The 21,476-nt window shown below is 45.2% G+C and overlaps 1 protein-coding gene across 1 annotated transcript in view; it reads right to left on the reverse strand.

The window, feature by feature from the left end:
• Positions 1-15,127, reverse strand: part of CFAP52 (cilia and flagella associated protein 52) — a 28,800-nt gene extending 13,673 nt beyond the window's left edge. The window contains exons 1-6 of the mRNA XM_024217626.2: positions 15,055-15,127; positions 12,495-12,694; positions 11,153-11,289; positions 8,830-8,958; positions 5,997-6,096; positions 5,536-5,652 (exon numbers count right to left, since the gene is read on the reverse strand). Coding sequence (XP_024073394.2) covers positions 5,536-5,652; positions 5,997-6,096; positions 8,830-8,958; positions 11,153-11,289; positions 12,495-12,694; positions 15,055-15,127 — 756 coding nt within the window. The remainder of the gene's footprint in view (positions 1-5,535; positions 5,653-5,996; positions 6,097-8,829; positions 8,959-11,152; positions 11,290-12,494; positions 12,695-15,054) is intronic.
• Between the last annotated feature and the right edge of the window lie 6,349 nt (positions 15,128-21,476).

A 21,476-nucleotide genomic window follows, 5' to 3' on the forward strand; every position in this document is an offset into this window, starting at 1 on the left:
TTTCCAGACACACAGAGTTCTTCTTCAGATCTGGGAAAGGTACTCCCAGCGTCACAGAAAAATGCCAGGTGGAACAGATTGTTTGGCATAAGTAGTTAGCACGCATTATAAGGGACCATTCAAAGTAGAGTTGCGCATTAATCGCCTTCACCAAACAAGGACACTCCACCAGAGAAATAGATCACATCATGGAATGGGCCACTCAAATACCCCAAGAGAACCTGCTTCAATACAGAAATAACACCCCCCTGACTGCAAATACCTAATTGTCACCTACCACCCCACACTGGAACCCATATGGGGTATCATCAAATAACTACAACTTATGCTCAAGGACCCCACTCTGAAATCTTTCCTGAACCCCACTTCTGGCCTTCAAACAATCCCCCAGCCTCTCCAAGCTCATCATCAGAAGCAAGCTCCCCACAGACCAGAACACACCAGCTCAAATCAAAGCAGCACCAGACCCTGCCAGAACAACAAAAGCAAAATCTGCAGACATATCTCCACTGCTACAATGATCAATACCGCCCCCCCCCCACACACACAACACACTTTTCAAGATCCATGGATCCTACAAATGCCTACCACAACATATGATGTACCTCATCCAGTGCACTAAATGCACCACCAACTGTGTGGGTGAAACCAGACAATCACTACGCTCTTGAATGAACTCACACAGGAAAATGATAAAAGTCAAAAACACCCATCACAGACTATAGTTTATATTCTCTCTCCATTGGAGCTCTTTTCTCTGACAGTTTCAAAGCCAGAGAAGCAAGTCTAAAATTAAAATAATAATTTCTTAAACATTTTACTGTTCCTGACCTTGAAATTTTACATGAGCCAGTGAAAAATCTACCTATGGTCCATACTGGGCAGATAGAGGGATATAAAGATAGAGGGATAGAGGGGTATAAAGATAGATATAAAGATACAGATATAAAGATAGAGGGATATAAAGCAATATTTGTAACTTAGCTCATATTTAGAAAAGAAGGCATTTATGTATCATAATTGCAAAGAGTACTTAATTTATTCAAGAGAGAATCTAGCTGTCAGTGAGACTTAACCCTACAAAAGCCAAAGCATGAGGACTTCTCTCACTTTATTTTTTGAGGAGAGGGCTGTTATAAGGTGGTGTCAAGATCAGCTTTACCGGGGAACTCTAACTGCAACCTTTACTATGGAGAAGCAGTTGCCTTTTCATTGCAGATCACATGCTTTTAGAGCCAGTCCCAGAACTCTGCTTCTGCAGCTCCAAAAATACAGGCCATTGCTACTTGAGCTAAATGGACTAAGTGTATTGTTCCAGAGAATTCAGGATCAGAACTTGAATCACCACAAGGCAATGCATTGCCTAGCCACCTGTCCGTAACTACTTTTATCATCCTACCAGACACAATACTAAACAACTTTGTCTTTCAGGTATCAAAACGGAGACCTAATAAACCTAAACTGCACATAAAGAATTCAACTGTTACCTCTTGGCACCCAAACTGCAGTCACAAAATATGCAGGTTCTGTGCATGTAACTTCCAATTCTGCACAAGCAAATGCAGAGTTTGCGCATGTAGCAGCTGTACACACCTATTCTGCAGAAGCAGCTCAGGCAGAGTTTGGAAAATTTTCCCCTAATGGCTTCCTCTGCCAGTTTTGCTGTTGGATTTTTGTTACAGTCCTTGCTGCTCACTCATTTTCTCTCTAACCACAAGGTTTGCTTCCCTCAGGGACAGCACTGCCTCAGCACCCAGAGCAGTAGTGCAGATAATACTTTCATCTGCATACCTTCTCTTGCTGCTTGCTGAATATCAGGGATTCTGACACAACAGAGAAATACATTTACACTTCTGCAAGAGAGATTTAAGGAAGAGCTTGAATTCCTTCGATGTTACACTCTCCATTGGGCATACGCTGAGAAGCAATAAAAAGTCTTTTATAGATATGAATAAAGAGAATCCAAGAACAACTGTACTAGTCAGAGTGTTCATGTTTAGCATAAATCTCCCATCCGGACTATTTTTTGCACAGGATTGACCTGTTCTGGGGATGAATCAGGGTGTGTAGTAAACCAGACTGTTGTCTGAAGGACCCCTGCCTCATTTGTTGCAGAATCTGGAAGTCATGTAATGAATGAGGCAGGAAGCTGCAGGAAGATAAAGGATGGTTTCATGTTTAAGGCATTTGAATGCTGCCCTGGGGAACTGAATTCTGTTCCTGCGTCTGCCACGGAGTCCCTGTGTGATGCTAGGTAAGTCTTTGAAACCAAACTTTACAGAGGTAGTCACTGATTGTGTGTTCATCATTTTCTGGGTCCTGACTTGAAACCCTGGGGTCTGATCTGCAGAAGTGCTGAACACTTACAGCTGCAATTGAAGTGAGTGATTGCTTTAGCAGTAACTGATAGCAGTAGTAGGTTCTCATCCGCTATATGGACCAGCACTAGAGTGGGATGAGACATGCACTTTGCCAGTGGGTTTCATAGATATTATTTCTGTCACTGGCTCCAAGTCCTAGTCTCTCTCCAGCTCCTAGTCCAGGGGTGGGCAAACTTTTTGGCCTGAGGGCCACATCGGGGTTCTGAAACCGTATGGAGGGCCGGGTAAGGAAGGCTGTGCCTCCCCAAACAGCCTGGCCCCTGCCCCCTCCCACTTCCCGCCCCCTGACTGCCCCCCTCAGAACCCCTGACCCATCCAACCCTCCTGCTCCTTGTCCCCTGACCGCCGCCTCCCGGGACCCCACCCCCTATCCAACCCCCCCTGCTCCCTGTCCCCTGATTGCCCCGACCCCTATCTACATCCTCACCCCCTGACAGGCCCCCCGGGACTCCCACGCCTATCCAACCCCCCCGTTCCCCATCCCCTGACCGCCCCCCCGAACCTCCGCCCCATTCAATCTCCCCCTGCTCCCTGTCTGCCCCCCCGGGACCTCTGCCCCTTATCCAACCCCCCCGCTTCCCGCCCCCTTACCATGTCGCTCAGAGCAGCAGGACTGACAGCTTGCCGCCCGGCTGGAGCCAGCCATGCCATTGTGCTGCCCGGCAGGAGCTCGCAGTCCCACTGCCCAGAGCGCTGGCAGCACGGCGAGCTGAGGCTGCAGGGGAGGGGGGAAAGCAGGGGAGGGGCCGGGGGCTAGCCTCCCTAGCTGGGAACTCAAGGGCAGGGCAGGACGGTCCTGCGGGCCAGATGTGGCCCAGCAGCAGCACCTACACAAGCTGCAGGCAGGGCTTTAAAAAGGGAGAAGAGCAGCTCAGAAGGAGGCAGGCAGTGGAGGGGAGCAGATGGTCGCCCTGAGCTCTGAGAGTCGAAATATTGCCCCAGAGGCACCTTGCCTGCGGCCGCACTACACAGGCCAGAAGAGAACCTACAAAAGAGCACAGTGACTGGGTATGCAGGTTAGAGACTCAAGAGAAGGGCTTCACCCTGGGACAATCAGTGGGGGCTGGGGTAGGAAGTGGTCCAGGGAGTGCTGTGGACTGATACCCCAAGAGGTTGATTATAGCCACCCACTGCTGGGCCCTGGACTGGAGCTCGGTGGAGTGGATGGATCTGGGCTCCCCTACCCCCAACCCAGCAAACAGCACAACACCAGGGGCCTTCACCTAAGATGAGAGGCCTATGGGAGCAGACCGTGATTATTCAAAGGCCCAGCCCCTACTTCCTCAGTGCGGGGGGGGGGGGGGGAGAGGGGGCAGAAACCCCTTCCTGACCACTAGGCAGCACTGTGCATGGTGGCACACCGTTTATACTGCCCCAAGTACACTGACAGCACAGAAGAGCCAGGCTCCTGCTCTCAGGTCCAATGTCCAGCCCCACCCCAGCCTGCAGAAACAGGGAGCAGCCATTACATGGAAAGTCCCTGGGAGCCCCTGTTGTCCTGGGCTGGAGCATGCTCAGTTGCTCTGTAGGAATGGTGCATGTGCACTCCAGTCAGCACTGGGAGCTGTGAGAAGCTCAAACATGCTCAGTGAGGATGGAATCTTCCAAGATTTTAGCTGTTAAGATCTAGCAAGTCTCTGCTGAGCATGTGTGAAGTGTGATTTTTCAAAGGCTTATAAATTGGACAAATTTGGGCAGATTTTCATGGGAACAGCAAAAGGCAAATCCCTGATACAAAGGTCACACACCTACCAAATTTCAAGTACCTGCTCCATAGCATGGGGGCGCTAGAGCATTTGAAAAAAAGATCACTAGAATTTTTTAACCTGGGCAAAACAACATAGTTTCCCACAGCTTTGTTCCCGGAAACAGCTGAACCATTTTGGCTGAAATTTTCCAAAAAAAAATTCAATGTGAGGCAGATGAAATGCAGCATGGAAAATTTCAGCCCAAATGGTTAAAGCTTGGCAAATTATAAGTCACTGAAAACAAGGTCTTATGCTGGGAAATGTTGGGCAACCTCAATAGCAGGCAGCACTACTAGCCCTATTACATCATACCCGCCCCCAACAGGGTCCTGCCCCATCCTGGCAACGGAAGTGAGTGGAGAAGATTTAAGCCAGCCTCTGTTCCCATTTCACCATTTACTGATAGACATTTTCTACAGCACTCTTCTCTAGAATAGTTCCTCCCCATTATCCCTGGAGTCTCCTCCCACCACACAGTAATCCGGAGCTGATTTCTGAGGGCAGAGAAAGGTGATCTTCTACCTCCACTTCCGGGAGGTTGCTAGAAACTGAGTGGATAAAAGAATGTGCTTGTTCTATCTGATGAGGACAAGGGATATAGTCTCTCCTTTTCCCTATTAGGCCAGGGGAGAGGTGTGGGGATGGGGACACCGTGCTTGTGGGAGAGTTATTTTCTTCTCTTTCCCCCAATTTTGCCAGTTAGCAGGACAGGCAGAGTGCTGCTGCTAACATCATATCAGGGGAAGTATGCTGAAGACCCACTCCCACCGAAAATTATTTGGCTGAATTCAGATGTCAAACATTGCCCAACATCCAACCTATTCAGCAATTGTTATGTAAACTGGTTATCCCTACTTCTTAGGTCCAATCCAATATTACTATAGTCCTTGGTTAAAGGAAGTACATGTGAGCTAAGCACAGAGGAGGAAATATCTGCCAAAACTGACTTCTCCTTTCTTTGTGAAATGGAACTCCTTTGGTGCTTTTAATCTGCAATGGCAAAATCAAGAGAATCTGACCTTGCTCCGTCTTTATAATTCCTTCATCTTATATTGAAACTGATAAGAGAATCTGCATGATGGCACAAGAGCTATGGATAAAACCCAGCTTCTGGAATACACAGGGAGAGAGCAGATGCTGGGCCAGATGAAGCTGAACAAAGCTGAGCCAGTGAACTCAGTCTTTGGGCTCAGGGTCAACTACACCATTCAAAAGGAACTAATGGCACAGAACTGGGATTAGTTTCTGAATCGGCTTCAGGGAGGTTCTCTTAGAAGGAGGGGAAAATGCCCCCATGTCAGTTACTAACAAAGAGAGGAGGAGAATGGGAGGCAGGAGAAAAGCTACATGAGAAGTTGGGGTTAGCAAAAGTTACTTAGAAACAACCCCAGAGGGATTCCACTCACCAGGCTGAACTTCTCCTTCACGGGTCCATAGTCACTCATTAGTTTGCTTCTCATATTCAGTTTCAGGATATCACCACTGGAAGTGCCAACATAGAAGTAACTATCATCTTCTGCCATCTGAGGGAAGGTTTAAATAAGGAGATCAAGATCAGGTCATCTATCTATCTAGACATTTATTCCATGCCCATGATTGTGGTGTATGAGTGGCTTTACTTCAGCATATTGCCCAGATTTTATTTGGGATGATGTGGGTAAAGTTTATGTTCAAACACACACAAAATGTTCCAGAGCTCTGTTGAAAGTTAAGACAGTTTCCTAACTAAATCTTGTTAACATTCATAAGCAGAAAAGGGATTCCCAAGAGAAAAATGCTACAGGACACAGCCTGCTACATTATTACAAATAGTCGTGATCACCCATAAGTCTGCTTAGCTATATAGTTTCCACAGAAGAATACTTACCATAATACATGTAATTACTCTTTTCAGTGACCCTGTTTGGCATTCTGTTGGCCGGATTTTCCGATTTGGTAGATCTAGTTCCCATACTCGAATAGTCCCACTGTAGCAAAAGAACACACATCATAATCAAATTTATATATGCAGGAGTCTCTGAGACCTTCTAATACAGCAGTGTTCAAAAAGGACATTTAGTATGTTCTGTCTAGGATCTCTCATCTTCTTAATATAGAAAGGAAAAAAAGTACAATTTTAGGGAGGCAAAAAAGGAACCTGTCCTTTTTATAAGGTAGGTTCTTGGTAACTTCTACTGCACCACTTACACCCATGTTGACTTATCTGGTAGAAGTATAAACTATGCTCTTCGGGAACATGTAACGACCTAGATACCTGCCATTACTCAGAGAGACAAGCACTGTGGGGCCCTGAGGGCTCAGGTTATTTCTGAGAAGAACAGGAAAGGGACTGTCCAGGGCATCCAAGACTATTTTCTAGTACTGTAACTTCACTAGCAACACAGGAGCCACCATATTATTTATTACCCATAAAAAACTACATTAAAAGAACATTCAAGTTGAAAACTCAAACACTCAAAAGTTAGGAAATGCCAGAATGAAAGATGCCCATGAACCTTAATTCAGTCCTTTTGTGCTGATGCATTATGATACGGTCTTTAATTACATGCAAACATACTATTTTTTGCACAGGACTCCTGCATCATTCCTTCTATGGGGAATCATCATTGAGCAAGTCTGTTTCCAGTGGGGTCCCACAGGAATTGGTTCCTGGCCCTACGCTATTTAACATTTTTATCAATGATCTGGAAGAAAACTTAAAATCACCACTGATAAAGTTTGCAGATGACACAAAAATTGGGGCAGTGGTAAATAAAGAAGAGGATAAGTCACTTACACTGAGCAATCTAGATTGCTTGGTAAGCTGGGCACAAACAACCAATGTGTGTTTTAATACGGTTACATGTAAATGTATATGTTACGCTGACAGACCCCAGTCGTCAGCAGGTAGGCTTGAACCTGGGACCTCTGGAGCTTAGTGCATGAGCCTCTACAGCATGAGCTAAAAGCCAACAGCCTATTAGCTAAGGCCGTAGAGCAGACTCATTTTAACTCGCTAAGTGGCCTCAGTGCCACTAGATCAGTAGTTCTAACTTTTGTACTGGTGACCCCTTTCACATAGGAAGCCTCTGAGTGCGACCCCCCCTTATAAATTAAAAACACTTTTTTATATATTTAACACCACTATAAATGCTGGAGGCGAACGGGGGTTTGGAGTGGAGGCTGGCAGCTCGCGATCCCCCATGTAATAACCTCGCGACCCCCTAAGGGGTCCCGACCCCCAGTTTGAGAACCCCTGCACTAGATGGGACAGAAGGTGTGTGAGTTACATATACACCTAGGAACAAAGAATGGAGGCCATACCTACAGGGAAGCAGGGACTCTGAAAAAGATTTGGGCAGGGTGGTGGATAATCAGATGAACAGGAGCTCGCGTGGCCAAAAGGGCTATTGTGATCCTGGGATGCATAAACAGGGGACTCTCAAGTAGAAGTGGAGAAGTTATTTTAACTCTGTGTTTGGCACTAGTGCAACCGCTGCTGGAATACTGTCTCCTGTTCTAGTGTCCACAAATCAAAAAGGTTGTTGATATATTGGAGAGGGGTCAGAGAAGAGCCATGAGAATGATTAAAGGATTAGAAAACATGCTTTATAGTGATAGACTCCAGGAACTCAATCGATTTAGCTTAACAAAGAGAGGTTAAGGGGCGATAGGATTACAGTCTATAAGAATCTACATGGGGAACAAATATTTAACAATGGGCTTTCAAGCTAGTAGAGCACAATTCAATGGCTGGAAATTGAAGTTAGATAAATTCAGACAGGAAATAAAGTGTACATTTTTAATAGGGAAGGTAATTAACTATGGGACAATTTACCAAGGGTTGTGGTGGATTCTCCATCACTGGCAATTTTAAAATCAAGACTTTGTTCCCTGAGCATTTAGTGCTCACTACATTTTAAAAACCCAACTCTAATTTCTAATTGAAAAACCCATCAGAACCAACAAGATGTGTGGACAGACTAACGAGCAAGTCCGTCATCTCCTCAATCTGCCTTCATTGGTTATCACTTGCAGTGCTATGTCTAAATCTAAGCTGAGAGAGCTTCAAGCAGGGACCTTCTCTTTCCTATGTTCTGTCTAGCACACTTGGAGTGCCATTGCCATCATTTTCAGAAGCACCCACAATTCCCATTGATTTCAATGGCAGCTGCAGATCCCCAGCATCTTTAAAAAGCAAGCCAGATACAAGTAATAATATATTTAAATGTGGAAATATGACTGTTTTGCATCAAAGAGCTCTCTTATACCGTACGAGGTGATACCCTCACTGGCTGTGATATGCAGTAAAGAAAAATATCCAGCAATCTCTGAGCTGTCACTGCTCCTGCGTTAACATGCCATTGTTCAGAGCCATTTATCAACTGCTCTTCTCGGGTATACATTAGGAAGCAAATATTTTAACTGCTGCATGGGGAGTGCTGAATACAAACCCCTGCCATCAGTAACAGAACTGATGCACGCAGTTCCCTGTGCACTGCTTTGAAAACACTCTTTGTGTGGAACAAGCAGAAATGCCTATAAGGGACAAGCTGATGGATATTCATAGGCCCCTTGACAGTGATAGGAAAAAACGTTAACACTCCACATTGCTTAACTTTCCTTCCATCTAGGTAAACAGTCTTTGTAGAAGGAAATAGCTTTGTGGGTTTTCCCCCCCTCAACAGTTCTCTACTATCGGCTAGACAAGACCTCCTTACTTTCCAGCACTAACGAACGCCTCATCTCTGCAGTTGGAGAACGCCAGGACGGTAGCATTTCCAGCACTACGGGCTGAAGCAGGGCTGCCGCAGATGGCATCTCTCTTAGCTATGCTCCATACAACCACGCTGCAGGGAAAGAAGGGTTTAAAAAAATAGTTTCAACTTGTTTAAATCATAAGAAAATGTCACCAATCAATAGAGTGAAGCTATCTTCCCAAACATGTTGCTAGATGAATCCAGGCTTGGAGCCACTTTGCAGAGAAAACGTTCACCCACACTTTTTGTACATAGATATATAGAATTGCAATTCATGTCCCTTGTGCATAAAGCAGCTTAGTGGGTTTGTGCACTAGTCTTTTAAACCCTGTTGGCCAAGATTTTAATCATGTCTTAGGTCATCAGTAGAAACTGATCTGCTGGATCTCATCCTGTCCCCATTGTGACAGATAGGACAACTTCCTGCAATATCTTTTGGAGACCATATTGTATTAAGTGTATGAATGGGTTAAGTATCACCGTTGGCCAGGCACTGTATGAACACCACAGAGGGAGGATTACCACAGCTCCTCCAGGAAGTGAAAACAGAAAACAGCAGGGGAAGATTAAGGCAAATCACTCAGGTTATAACACCTCCAGACAGGTACCACCTCCTGGGGATGCTCGCATAGTCTGGTTCAAACTAGATTCTCCAGAGACCAACATACAAAGAAAGGACTTTTGAATAAACAGCCCAAGCTTAAACTGACTCAAGATCAGCACTCTGGTTCTAAGACAAATGAACTTGTAATCGTGGGGAAAACCCAGTCGTGGGTTTTGAAGGACTAAAACCTGCCAAAGCCTCTAGGTTGGAGTTGAGGTGACCGCTGATAAGCTTTTTAGCATGTGTGTAGTTTCTTTTATTGTTTTAATATGTTTTATCTGTAATGCTTTCACCTTAAGAATAAAGGTAACTGCTAAGAAGGAGCTGTGTTGTAACTTGTAACTGCTGGCCATACACTAGTCAGAGCCCTCAGAGAGCAGGCAAAGTGCAGACGCTGGTCTTTTAGGCAGTCTGGCTTGTTGGCGATATGACAGTATAAATCATGGAGATGTGCAGCCTTAAAAACTCTGGTCAGAAGGGAGTGACACATGGGTCTCTGCCTAGGAGAGGTGATGGCTGAAAGGGACCACGGAGGGGGAAATACAGGTGCAGTTACCCTGAAACTGTGATGCCCACCATAAAGACACCATACCATTTCACATCTTTGGCTTTCGACTGGCCAGGAGTGGAGCAGCAGAGACGATGCAAGTCAGGAATCAGGTACAGTGTCAGAGCCACACAGAACTTGCCTGAAATAGGGCCCAACCACACAAACACTCAGTAAGCACCAGGGCAGTAGTCCTGATTGAAGTCAATGGGGCTGCTCCTGGTAGTAAGCACTACACACAATAATAAGTGTTTGTAGGATTGGGCCCTACGTCTTTCTCATCTGTGCTACAATAGTATTACTTCACTTTCATCTCTTCTCAATTGACTCACAGTTTAAAAATATTATATATTGCCCTGCGTGTATTCAAGTCTCCCTCTGTTATTTGTGTGCTCAGTTTACCGTACAGTATAAACAGCATATTTCAAATAAAAACTAGATGGGCTGTAACACGGCCCAGGGCAGAACAATGATGGGGATATCTGCAGAGAGATGCACAGTTTTAGACATACAACTCCCATGAGAAGACCTATGCTTTCAATCCATTGCATAGCTCCGCAGAGAACCTCATCATTAAAGGCATGAATGTTTTTCCCTGCATTTATGACTGGGTGTATAGGCCCCATCCAATGACTGACAAGGATAGAAGCCATGTGCAGAGAAACCCACAGCTGCCAGCCCCTCTCATTGCATGGGAATGTGACTGGCAAATAATTCTGTCATGAGGGACGAGAAGGTGAGTGTGCTCCTGACAGTCTCTTTTGGCCAAATTCAAAGGTGAACCTACGTTGATGTAATTTATATCTTCTTCATGTCCATACGTTAAGCCAAACAGATTCCCTAAAACTCAAGCAGTAAGATTCAGAGCTGATGTGTCAGGGGCCTGCATCTAAATGAGTGTGAATTACACTGTATATGAGAGAAGGTGCATAGTATGCCAGCTTCGACTCCCCTCTGCACTGTGGGCTGTGCTGGGAATCAAACTCACAATAGCAGGAGAGGAAGCTGCCAGCAGCATTTTTGCCTTCATTTATTTGGTCCTCAGACACGGGAAGTTTCCTTTTAACCTGGCCCTCTGCTTATGTGACTTCTTTGATGGGGGAGGAGAGAGATTCAAAATTTAATCTTGTTACCTGCCATCATCCTGGCCTCCCAGTGACACCAAGTAAAGTTCATTTGGAGAGAATGCCAGTTTTTCAACTTTCCCCTTGTGAAGTGACAGCCGAGCAAGCAGCTCTCTCTTCTTGTAGTCCCACAAAATTATATCTGCCTGGGGTCCAAAGAACATTAGTTAGAATTTCCTCAGGTTCTTAGGTGCAAAAGGTGCTTCTAAGTTAGGCTTCTTTCCAGCCCAGGACTCCATTTGTATGAATACTCTTCAGATTAGCCACACTAAGGCCATGTCTACACTAGGAGTGCTTTACCAGTATAGGAACAGCGGCATATTATACCAGCAAAGTTGCCCTTTGTACCACTATAGTAAAGCCACCCCCCATGAGCAAAATAAACTATACTGGCAAAAGGGCAGCTTTGCTGGGATAGCTCCACCTATACTAGGTGCTTCTGTCAGCCCAGCTATATTGGGTGGCACTCACCTTTTCATATCCTTGATTGACATCACGATTCTGGTGAAAGTAACTGTGTAGATCTGGTCTAAGAGACATCCCAAAAGTAAAGAAGGACTTCCCAGTTTAAGACTGTGTTTCATTTTAGAGTCAGTGTAACATCAGGGCCAAGAGGACAACAAGAGACAACGTACAAGATTGAGAGGTCCAAACTGGACATTTTAAAATAGTGCAAGGTGCTACTGCCCCTTTCGTACAAGGATATTAGGGTGCCCTACAAAGAGTAATTAATTAATTAATTGATTCATTCATTCCTGTGAAGAAGGCAAAAAAGGGCGAGATTTTCAAAGACCGTGGGTGTCTAAACATGCAGTTATGCACCCAGTGGGATTCTCAAAAGCATCTAAGTGACTCTGGAGCCCAAGTCCCATTTTCAAAAGCGATTGATACATTTAGCAGCCTAATGGGACGTGGGCACCTAAGTAACTTTTGAAAATGGGACTTAGGCATTTTGGAAAGTTTTACCCTAAGTGACTTGCTTAAGGTCACATAGCAATTCAGAGGGAGATCTAAGAGTACATGCCTCCCAGTCCCCTGAAATGCTTTTCCTCTTGTAGTAATTTTCCCCTCAAAACAAAAGCTTCAATTATTGTTTAAAAAACAAGAACTCCCACTGCCAAAAGCTCAGCTCTGAATCAGTTAGCCTATACTGATATAGTTAAAAATAACAGGGCCTGCTGCTATAGCCTTTACTCACAGGCTTTGTGCTACTAAGTCAACAGAACTACACGCAAGACTACAGACTACAAGATCAGTCCTCTGAGGAGGAAGATTTCAGTTTGATACTCACCCCGAAGTCATTATTCAATCCCCCAAAGGTTAAAATAATCATTTAAAAAATATTACTCACCTTGAAGCCCATGAAAGTGACCTGTCCAGAAGCAACATAACATCCACTCCGAGACACAGTAACACAGGAGACATTGTTAGTGTGGCCGTGCAGGAAAGATTGTGTGTTATTGTTCAGGCCTTGAATAATTACGGTACATCCCAGAGGATAGATAAAGTGCTCCCGATCAGGGTGGCAGATCAGACCAAAAGGTATATGCCCTACAACAGAAAGGGAGTAAGAGAGAGAATTCAGAGATTCACAGATTTTAAGGCCAGAATAGACCATTAGATCATCATATCACAGGCTCTTAAATTACACCCAATTACCCCGTATTGAGCCCAATAACGTATGTCTGACTAAACACAACTTGCGTTTGGCCAAAGCCTAATTTTCAGAAGAGAGTTATTCTTTAACCTCTAAATCAGGGAAGCATGATCAACGGTCCCGCTACTTTCTTATGTGTGGCATGGCTGCCAGAGCTCAGGTTTATAACCTATGAGCACAGTCTCATTCTCATCCCAGAGGGAGGAAGGCTGGCCCAGTGGTTAGGACACTAGTCTTGGACTTGGGAGACTTGGGTCCAATTCCCTGCTCTGTCAGATTTCCTTGTGACCTTGGGCAACTCACTTAGGCTGTCTGTGCCTCAGTTTCCCATCTGCAAAATGGAGATAATAGCACTGCTCTGCCTCACAGGGGAGTTAGTAGGCTAAATACATTAAAGATTGTGGGCTGGTCCACACTAACCCCCCACTTCGAACTAAGATATGCAACTTCAGCTACGTTATTCACGTAGCGGAAGTCGAACTATCTTAGTTCGAACTTACCGCGGGTCCACACGTGGCAGGCAGACTCCCCCGTCGACTCCGCGTACTCCTCTCGCGGAGCAGGAGTACCGGCGTCGACGGCGAGCACTTCCGGGATCGATCCGGGATTGATTTATCGCATCTAGACAAGACGCGATAAATCGATCCCAGAAGATCGATTGCTTACCGCCGGACCCGGAGGTAAGTATAGACGTACCCTGTGAGGTGCTCAGATGCTTTGATGAGGGGAGTCAGATAAGTACAATCAATTGATCGATTCCATCGACCCCTTTGTTCCCTCTCTTCTTCATTTATTCCCTCTCCCACATTCAATTATCACCTCCCTTTTCCTACTCTCACTCCCTTTTAATATTTCCCCATGTTTCTCGCTCCATCACACAAATCCTCTCCTTTGCTCTTCCTTGAAATCCACGGAACCAAAAGTTCAAATCCAGTTCTTGGCCTTATCCATGTTCTTCGTGTGTCTAAGGTAGATATGTGCATTTTGGGGCCGGCAAAGGGATCCCTGAATAGCTATAGTTTGTAAAGGTCCATGAAAGGAGTTCTGGAAATGTAATATCCCTTCACCAGTATCAAAATGCATCCACCTCTGGGGCACAGAGCTGGGCAGCCTAGAAGATAACAGGCACACTGTGCAACAATGTTGGGAGAGGAGGTTTTGGACAAGAAGCTAGGGCAAACCCCCTACTCTTATGATAAATGCTTTGGGATTTTAACATCCATGCAGAGCACACACATGGAAGCTTAGTTTTAAAATTCTCATTGGGAGATACACAGTAAAGTGCATGAATTCTGTTGCATACACCTCAGGCCCATGCAGAACACAGGCAAGGCCAAGAACTAGATTTGAACCTTTGGATCTCAGGATTTCAAAACTAAGGCCATCCCTCTGGAAACCAACATAAACTTCACTGGGATCACACCCTAGTCCAGATGTTATTGTTGATGTAGCATAGCAGGCAGGTGTGCCACTGTACTCAGGGCCAGCTCCAGGCACCAGCTTACCAAGCAGGTGCTTGGGGCGGCCACTTTGGAGAGGGGCGGCACGTCCAGCTGTTCGGCAGCAATTCGGCGGACGGTCCCTCACTCCTGCTCGGAGCGAAGGACCTCCCGCCGAATTGCCGTCGCGATCGCGGCTTTTTGTTTGTTTGTTTGTTTTTGTTTTTGTTTGGCTGCTTGGGGAGGCCAAAACCCTGGAGCCGGCCCTGACTGTACTGACAGGTGCAAGAGATGCACCCCTGCCTTGAGATTACAAAATCGAGACCCAAGACAAAGAGTGATGACAAAGAAAAAACAGGCCAATGTGGGTGACAGAATGAGAGGCTGGGGTGGGTGGGCTAGGTGAGGCCAGATGGGAAGAGGGTGACTTCATTGCTCTGCAGGCAATTCTGCCAGACAGAGATGTTTTTAGTAAGTTAAAATGAGTGGCAGGGTCCAGAGAGAGGGCCTGCCAGGAGAGGAGCAACGGGGTGTGCATGGGACCCCAAGTTAGCCCTCAAACACACTGGACCCGCAGAGGCAGGTCACCACTCCCCAGGGATTGAAATAGATCATGAGATGAGGTCAGGTCCCCCAACCCTGCCCGCCACCAAACCCAGCCCTCCCCACTAGATTCCCGCCCCCAAACCTCCATCAGGGCCCGCAACCCAGCCCCCAATGCAGCCCTCCCCAACTAGATCCCCTCCAGCCCCCCACGGAGACGCCCTGGCACCAGGGTCACCCCGCAACGGCCGCGGCGCAGCCCGGCGCGGTACCGTTGAAGCCGATGACCGCCTGCAGCTCCAGCTCGCACAGCGCGTCACTCTGGGGTCCCGGCTCCCTCGCCATGGCGCTGCCGCCCGCTCCCCTCAGCCGGCGGCTGTGTACACCCGGCGCTATGGAAACCGCGCCTGCGCACCAACCCCCACTCCCTCCCCCGTGCCGAAGGCTGCACATGCGCAGAGCCACAGTCTGGGCCCAGAGGAGAGGAGCAGGGAGGGGATGCAGGAGGGCAAAGGTCATGACCCGAAAGCACCCTGTAAGGCTCAGGGCAGAGGTCATGACTCTACAGTGAACCTAATCCCCCATGGACACAACCTGGGCATCTAGGGTGCAGTCCCCAGAGACCAGCAGGCTCCCAGGGTTGCAACCCTGCCTGGAGGGACCAGGCTTCCCCTCCTGCACCCTGGGGTGACCCAGCACCCCCTGAAGATGTGCCCTCCTGGAGGGACCGGGCGTCCCCCAACCCTGCTCCAGGGTGCACCCCGCATGGAGGGACCAGGTATCCCCTCCTGCACTCCAGGGTGACCCAGCATCCCCACCCGAGGATGTGCCCCCCTGGAGGGATCTGGTGTCCCCCAACCCCACTCCAGTGTGCACCCCATGTGGAGGGACCGGGAATCCCCATGCCAGGATGTGCCCTGCCTGCAGGGGTCCCAGCATCCCCCCCACCCCCTGGGATGCACCCTGCCTGGAGGTGACCCACACGAGGGTGCATCCTGTGTGCAGAATATGCTGGAAGATGCCAGTGATTGATTCCAATGGAACCAGGTCAGGATCAGTCTAAATAGCTAGTTGGCCTAAACACTACAGCACTGGGGAGCTAGACAATCAAATACCTGATTAGGCCTCCTAGCAGAGGGCAGTAGGGGACACAGACCAATCAGAATGTTGCAAGTTAGCTCTAGTGCCAGAAGGGCTTGAGGAAAAGTGCTCCTGGTTCCCTGCTGCCAGTGTTGCTGTGACAGGAGCCAACTTGAGGCTCTGCAGCTCTCTTTCTCTGGTTTTTGGAGATACATGGCAATCAAGCTCTAAATGGAGAAATGTGTATATGCTGCTTATTTTTCTGTATTTTTAGATTTCTTCTGAAAGAGTAATGCTACGATCAAATATTTATATAGCTGCTGCTAACCAATTCACCCATAGTGTCACTCAGGAGTTCTGAAAGTTGCCAGCAGCTTTGCTGATCTGTGTGGTTTAGAGTCAAAAGTATATATTCCTTGGCACTTTTTTCCTCATTGTCAAGCAAAACTAATGTTTGTAAATGAAAATGTCCAGAATTATCCAGTTATGCCCTCATTTTATTTCCCATTTGACCTGGCTCCTATCCCTCTGATACAGTAAGCAGAGACCCTATGTTTAGTAGGATTGGCCTACTTTTCAGCAAAGCCACCACTTTTTGCCTCTTCTAAGACAGGACAGCCCAACGTTCTACTTTTTAAGAGTGCTGGTTTACTTGCCCTACTTTCATATGGCAGGTCTACCTGGTACAATGAAAGGAAAGCTTTCTTATGAGGAATCTGTGCAACCCACCTGGGGAATTAGTTTTGTCTTCTAAATCCTTTTGATGTGTGTTTGTTTGTTATAAGGATGGTATCATTTATTTGTATTGTGGAAACACACTGAGGCCTCCACCAGGGATGGGATCCTATTGCTCTAGGCACTGTACAGACATAACAAAAAGACTGCCCCAGACCCAAAGAGCTTACAATCTAAGTAAAAGACAAGAGGCTACAGCTGGCTGTAACAAGCAGATGTCAGAAGCACAAAATAACAGTGAGAGAATTATGATCAGTGTGATAAACAGGGGTCACAGATATGTACCTGCCTCAGATATGGATGATAAGCATGTTCTGCTGTATGTGTGGAAGGGTACCATTTAAAAAGCAAATCAGTGTAGTGTAAATACCTTCGCACTAATGAATCTCATCAATACAGCATTATTGTTGAACTTTTACAGGCACAAAAGTCAGGAAATGCAAAGTTGTTGTTCCCACAGAGACAGTTACTTTCTCACCTGTGTATACAGCATTTTGCATTACGCTGTGTGCTGTCAGATTCATGACTTGACTTAAATGTATAAAGTGACTGAGTTGCAGTTGCTATGGGAATTCTCAATTTGTGTTTAAATTCCCAACCTGAACATCAATTAATGTCAAAGTTTGCCTGAATTTTCTTGTTTATTTTAGATTATAAAAATAAATTTAAAGTATAAAAAGAAAATGGAAAAGAGCCTTCTTGATCAAACTGCCTTTGCAATAAACAGGTGCAGAACTCCGATTCATCACATGTATATATCCGTGGTGCCGCTCATGCATATGTTTAAATGTTGGGGCATTGAAATGAACAAGGGAATATGTGCATATTTCCAGAGCTCTGCATCGGTATATATAATAATGGGACATTAAAATAAATTGATTAGGCTAAATTCATCCCTGATGTAAATCCATGGGATTCTTTGGAGTTACACTGTAGTGAATTTGGCCTATTATACATGTTTGAAATCCTGTTAGATAAAAATAGGTATCCTAAGATGTGTCCATCTTAACGTAGAAGGAACAACTCAGTTGAGTTCAGTCTCCAATGACCCTTTTAATTCTAGGCTTCTCTGTTAAGGCTGTCAGTAAGGGGATTACAGAATGACAGTTGTGCTGGTAGTATATTTGTGATGTGATTATCTGTCCCCTGGAGAATGAAATGAGATCCACCATCTCATTTCACATAGGTCACCAAGAAGCAGCAAAGTTCTGGCTCTGCTGACCTGATCTGTAGTCAAGTAACAGCACAACAGAGATGAAGGATGATCCAATGGTTAGGGCACTAGCCTAGAACTTGGGAGTGTTGATTTAAATTCCCTGCTGTGCCACATACTTCCACTGTGACATTGGGCAAGTGCCTTAGCCTCTCTGTTCTTCATCTGTACAATGGGGATAATAGCACTGCCCTATCTCACAGAGTTGCAGTGTGGATAAATACATTAAAAGACTGTGACGTGCTCAGATACTATGGTAATGGGGGGGCCATATAAGTACCTTAGGTAGATGAAAGATCTTTTATATCCCATTACCAAGCCGTTGAGCCACCCAGCCCTCACTGCTTTATGATTTTTTTCCTTTCATTGTTTTGAATTTTATACATCAAGAGAATAAAAGTGCAAAGAAGAAAGTAAAATAATAAACACATTTTAAAAGTGACAAAGACCACTCTGCAGATCATGGGGACTGAATGTAATAATCACCCTGATAATTTATTGTGATTTACAGCTGAAATCAGCAGATAGCTTGGGTATGCAGCACATACAGTATCACAAAGGTTGACAGGCTTTGCTGTTGCATCAAAGACGGATAATGCAGCCTCAAGTCTCAAGTGTTTTAGGTACTTTGGATGAGACCCAGTTCCCCTTTACAATCAAATACTCTAAATCTTGATCCAGGCAATACACAAAGGCATAGCAAAGATGGACTGCTAAGTAAGAAGAATTTTGAGCTTGGAAGGGGGTCAGGATTTCTATAGAGGCAGCAAACTCAGCCCCGGGAAAGAATGAAGTCTGATGGGAAACCTGATGGGAGACAGGCTGGTCCGGTATGGGGCCTTTGAAAGAGGGAAACACTAGGAAAATCATAGCAGAACTCAAATGTAAAAAAGAGTTTCTCAGCCAGAGGCAAGGCATGAAGTAACACCACTGAACTTTATGCCTCGCTTTTATAACTGTCAGATCTCATGAGATGACAAAATAGGAAGCTTGTAGGAAAAAGGTGAGCCATAAGAACATAAGGACAGCCATATTGGGTCAGACAAAAGGTCCATCCAGCCCAGTATCCTGTCTACCAACAGTGACCAATGCCAGGTGTCCCAGAGGGAGTGAACCTAACAGGTAATGATCAAGTGATCTCTCTCCTGCCATCCATCTCCACCCTCTGGCAAACAGAGGCTAGGGACACCATTCCTTACCCATCCTGGCTAATAGCCATTAATGGACTTAACCTCCATGAATTTATCTAGTTCTCTTTTAAACCCTATTATAGTCCTAGCCTTCACAACCTACTCAGGCAAGGAGTTCCACAGGTTGACTGTGTGCTGTGTGAAGAAGAACTTTCTTTTATTTGTTTTAAACCTGCTGCCCATTAATTTCATTTGGTGGCCCCTAGTTCTTATATTATGGGAACAAGTAAATAACTTTTCCTTATTCACTTTCTCCACACCACTCATGATTTTATATACCTCTATCATATCCCCCCTTAGTCTTCTCTTTTCCAAACTGAAAAGTCCTAGCCTCTCTAATCTCTCCTCATATGGGACCCGTTCCAAACCCCTAATCATTTTAGTTGCCCTTCTCTGAACCTTTTCTAATGCCAGTATATCTTTTTTGAGATGAGGAGACCACATCTGTATGCAGTATTCAAGATGTGGGCGTACCATGGATTTATATAAGGGCAATAAGATATTCCCCGTCTTATTCTCTATCCCTTTTTGAATGATTCCTAACATCCTGTTTGCTTTTTTGACTGCCGCTGTACACTGCATGGACATCTTCAGAGAACTATCCACGATGACTCCAAGATCTCTTTCCTGATTAGTTGTAGCTAAATTTGCCCCCATCGTATTGTATGTATAGTTGGGGTTATTTTTTCCAATGTGCATTACTTTACATTTATCCACATTAAATTTAATTTGCCATTTTGTTGCCCAATCACTTAGTTTTGTGAGATCTTTTTGAAGCTCTTCACAGTCTGCTTTGGTCTTAACTATCTTGAGCAGTTTAGTATCATCTGCAAACTTTGCCACCTCACTGTTTACCCCTTTCTCCAGATCATTTATGAATAAGTTGAATAGGCTTGGTCCTAGAACTGACCCTTGGGGAACACCACTAGTTACCCCTCTCCATTCTGAGAATTTACCATTAATTCCTACCATTTGTTCCCTGTCTTTTAACCAGTTCTCAATCCATGAAAGGATCTTCCCTCTTATCCCATGACAACTTAATTTATGTAAGAGCCTTTGGTGAGGGACCTTGTCAAAGGCTTTCTGGAAATCTAAGTACACTATGTCCACTGGATCCCCCTTTTCCACGTTTGTTGACCCCTTCAAAGAACTCTAATAGATTAGTAAGACATGATTTCCCTTTACAGAAACCATGTTGACTTTTGCCCAACAATTTATGTTCTTCTATGTGTCTGACAATTTTATTCTTTACTATTGTTTCAACTAATTTGCCCGGTACTGACGTTAGAGTTACCGGTCTGTAATTGCTGGGATCATCTCTAGAGCCCTTTTTAAATATTGGCGTTACATGAGCTATCTTCCAGTCTTTGAAATATGCGATGGCATCTGCAAAAGGACCTGCTCAGAACATCTACACACATTGCTTCGTCTGAAGCACTGAAGCCCTGAGTCCATTCTGTTCCTCCAGTTTAAAATCTGTCACGTTCAGCGGAGTTATACTAGCATAAAATTGATGAGAAGGAGTGGAGATTCAAGCCCCATCATATCTTTTATCTTACAAGATGCATTCCGAAGAATAGAGGTAATTGCTAATTATTCACATGGCTGCATAGCTGACTAGTGTGTAAGTTTGCTATTATTCCCTCTTCTTGTCTCATAGCATTTCTGGGACTGCTTCCCTTGGAGGTATTGATTACTTCTGCTCTGAATAGCTGGAGAAAATGAACACAAGAAAAATCAGACTGTAAATGGAAAAATGTATTTGGGCTTTGAATACGTTTTCCTTCTGCAAGCTAAATGGTTTACACGTAGGTTCCAAAACCCATTAAGTGTATTTATCCTACCTGTCAGCATGTATATGTTAATATTTCATCTTTCCTAATGATAGGTCTACTATTATCGTGTTGATAACTATGAGATGTTAGATTAGACTGTTAGATGTGTTAACTATTTAGATTCTTGCAACTACCATCCTAAAGCCTTTTCTCTGAATACACATTTTCATGTGAATATAAACATCACAATGAGGGGGGTTTACAATAAGATATTATGCTGGTCAGCCTTTGATGGCAATAAATGACATAACTGTGGATTTGCATATTTTTAGATGAATTTAGTGTTGTGATTAACAGTCCTGAGAATTGAAGCCCTCTCTTTATCCACAAAACAGGTGCAGTGGCAGGGCGCTTTCTTGGACTGGCCCATTGACATGTTGCAACTCTGATCCTAAAAGCCATACCTCGTGTAGTGGGAAGGTAATTCTGTTCCTATGACAAACCTTTTACTGAAGTGTCATGATATTATGGAAAACGTTGAGAGGTCTGAAGCCTGTAGAGATGGTAGGCAAAAATATTCCCTCTAGGGAACCTCCTGATCCCCACAGTTCTCCAACCTTTTCATACCAAAGGCCCACTGTGATCTGCTGTTGTCCTGCATTATCTGTCCATTCAAGGAGCAGATCACCTGCCTGCATTCA

Source organism: Terrapene carolina, unplaced genomic scaffold (assembly GCF_002925995.2).
Source record: "Terrapene carolina triunguis isolate 2854851 unplaced genomic scaffold, T_m_triunguis-2.0 Scaffold192, whole genome shotgun sequence".
Classification (NCBI taxonomy): domain Eukaryota; kingdom Metazoa; phylum Chordata; order Testudines; family Emydidae; genus Terrapene; species Terrapene triunguis.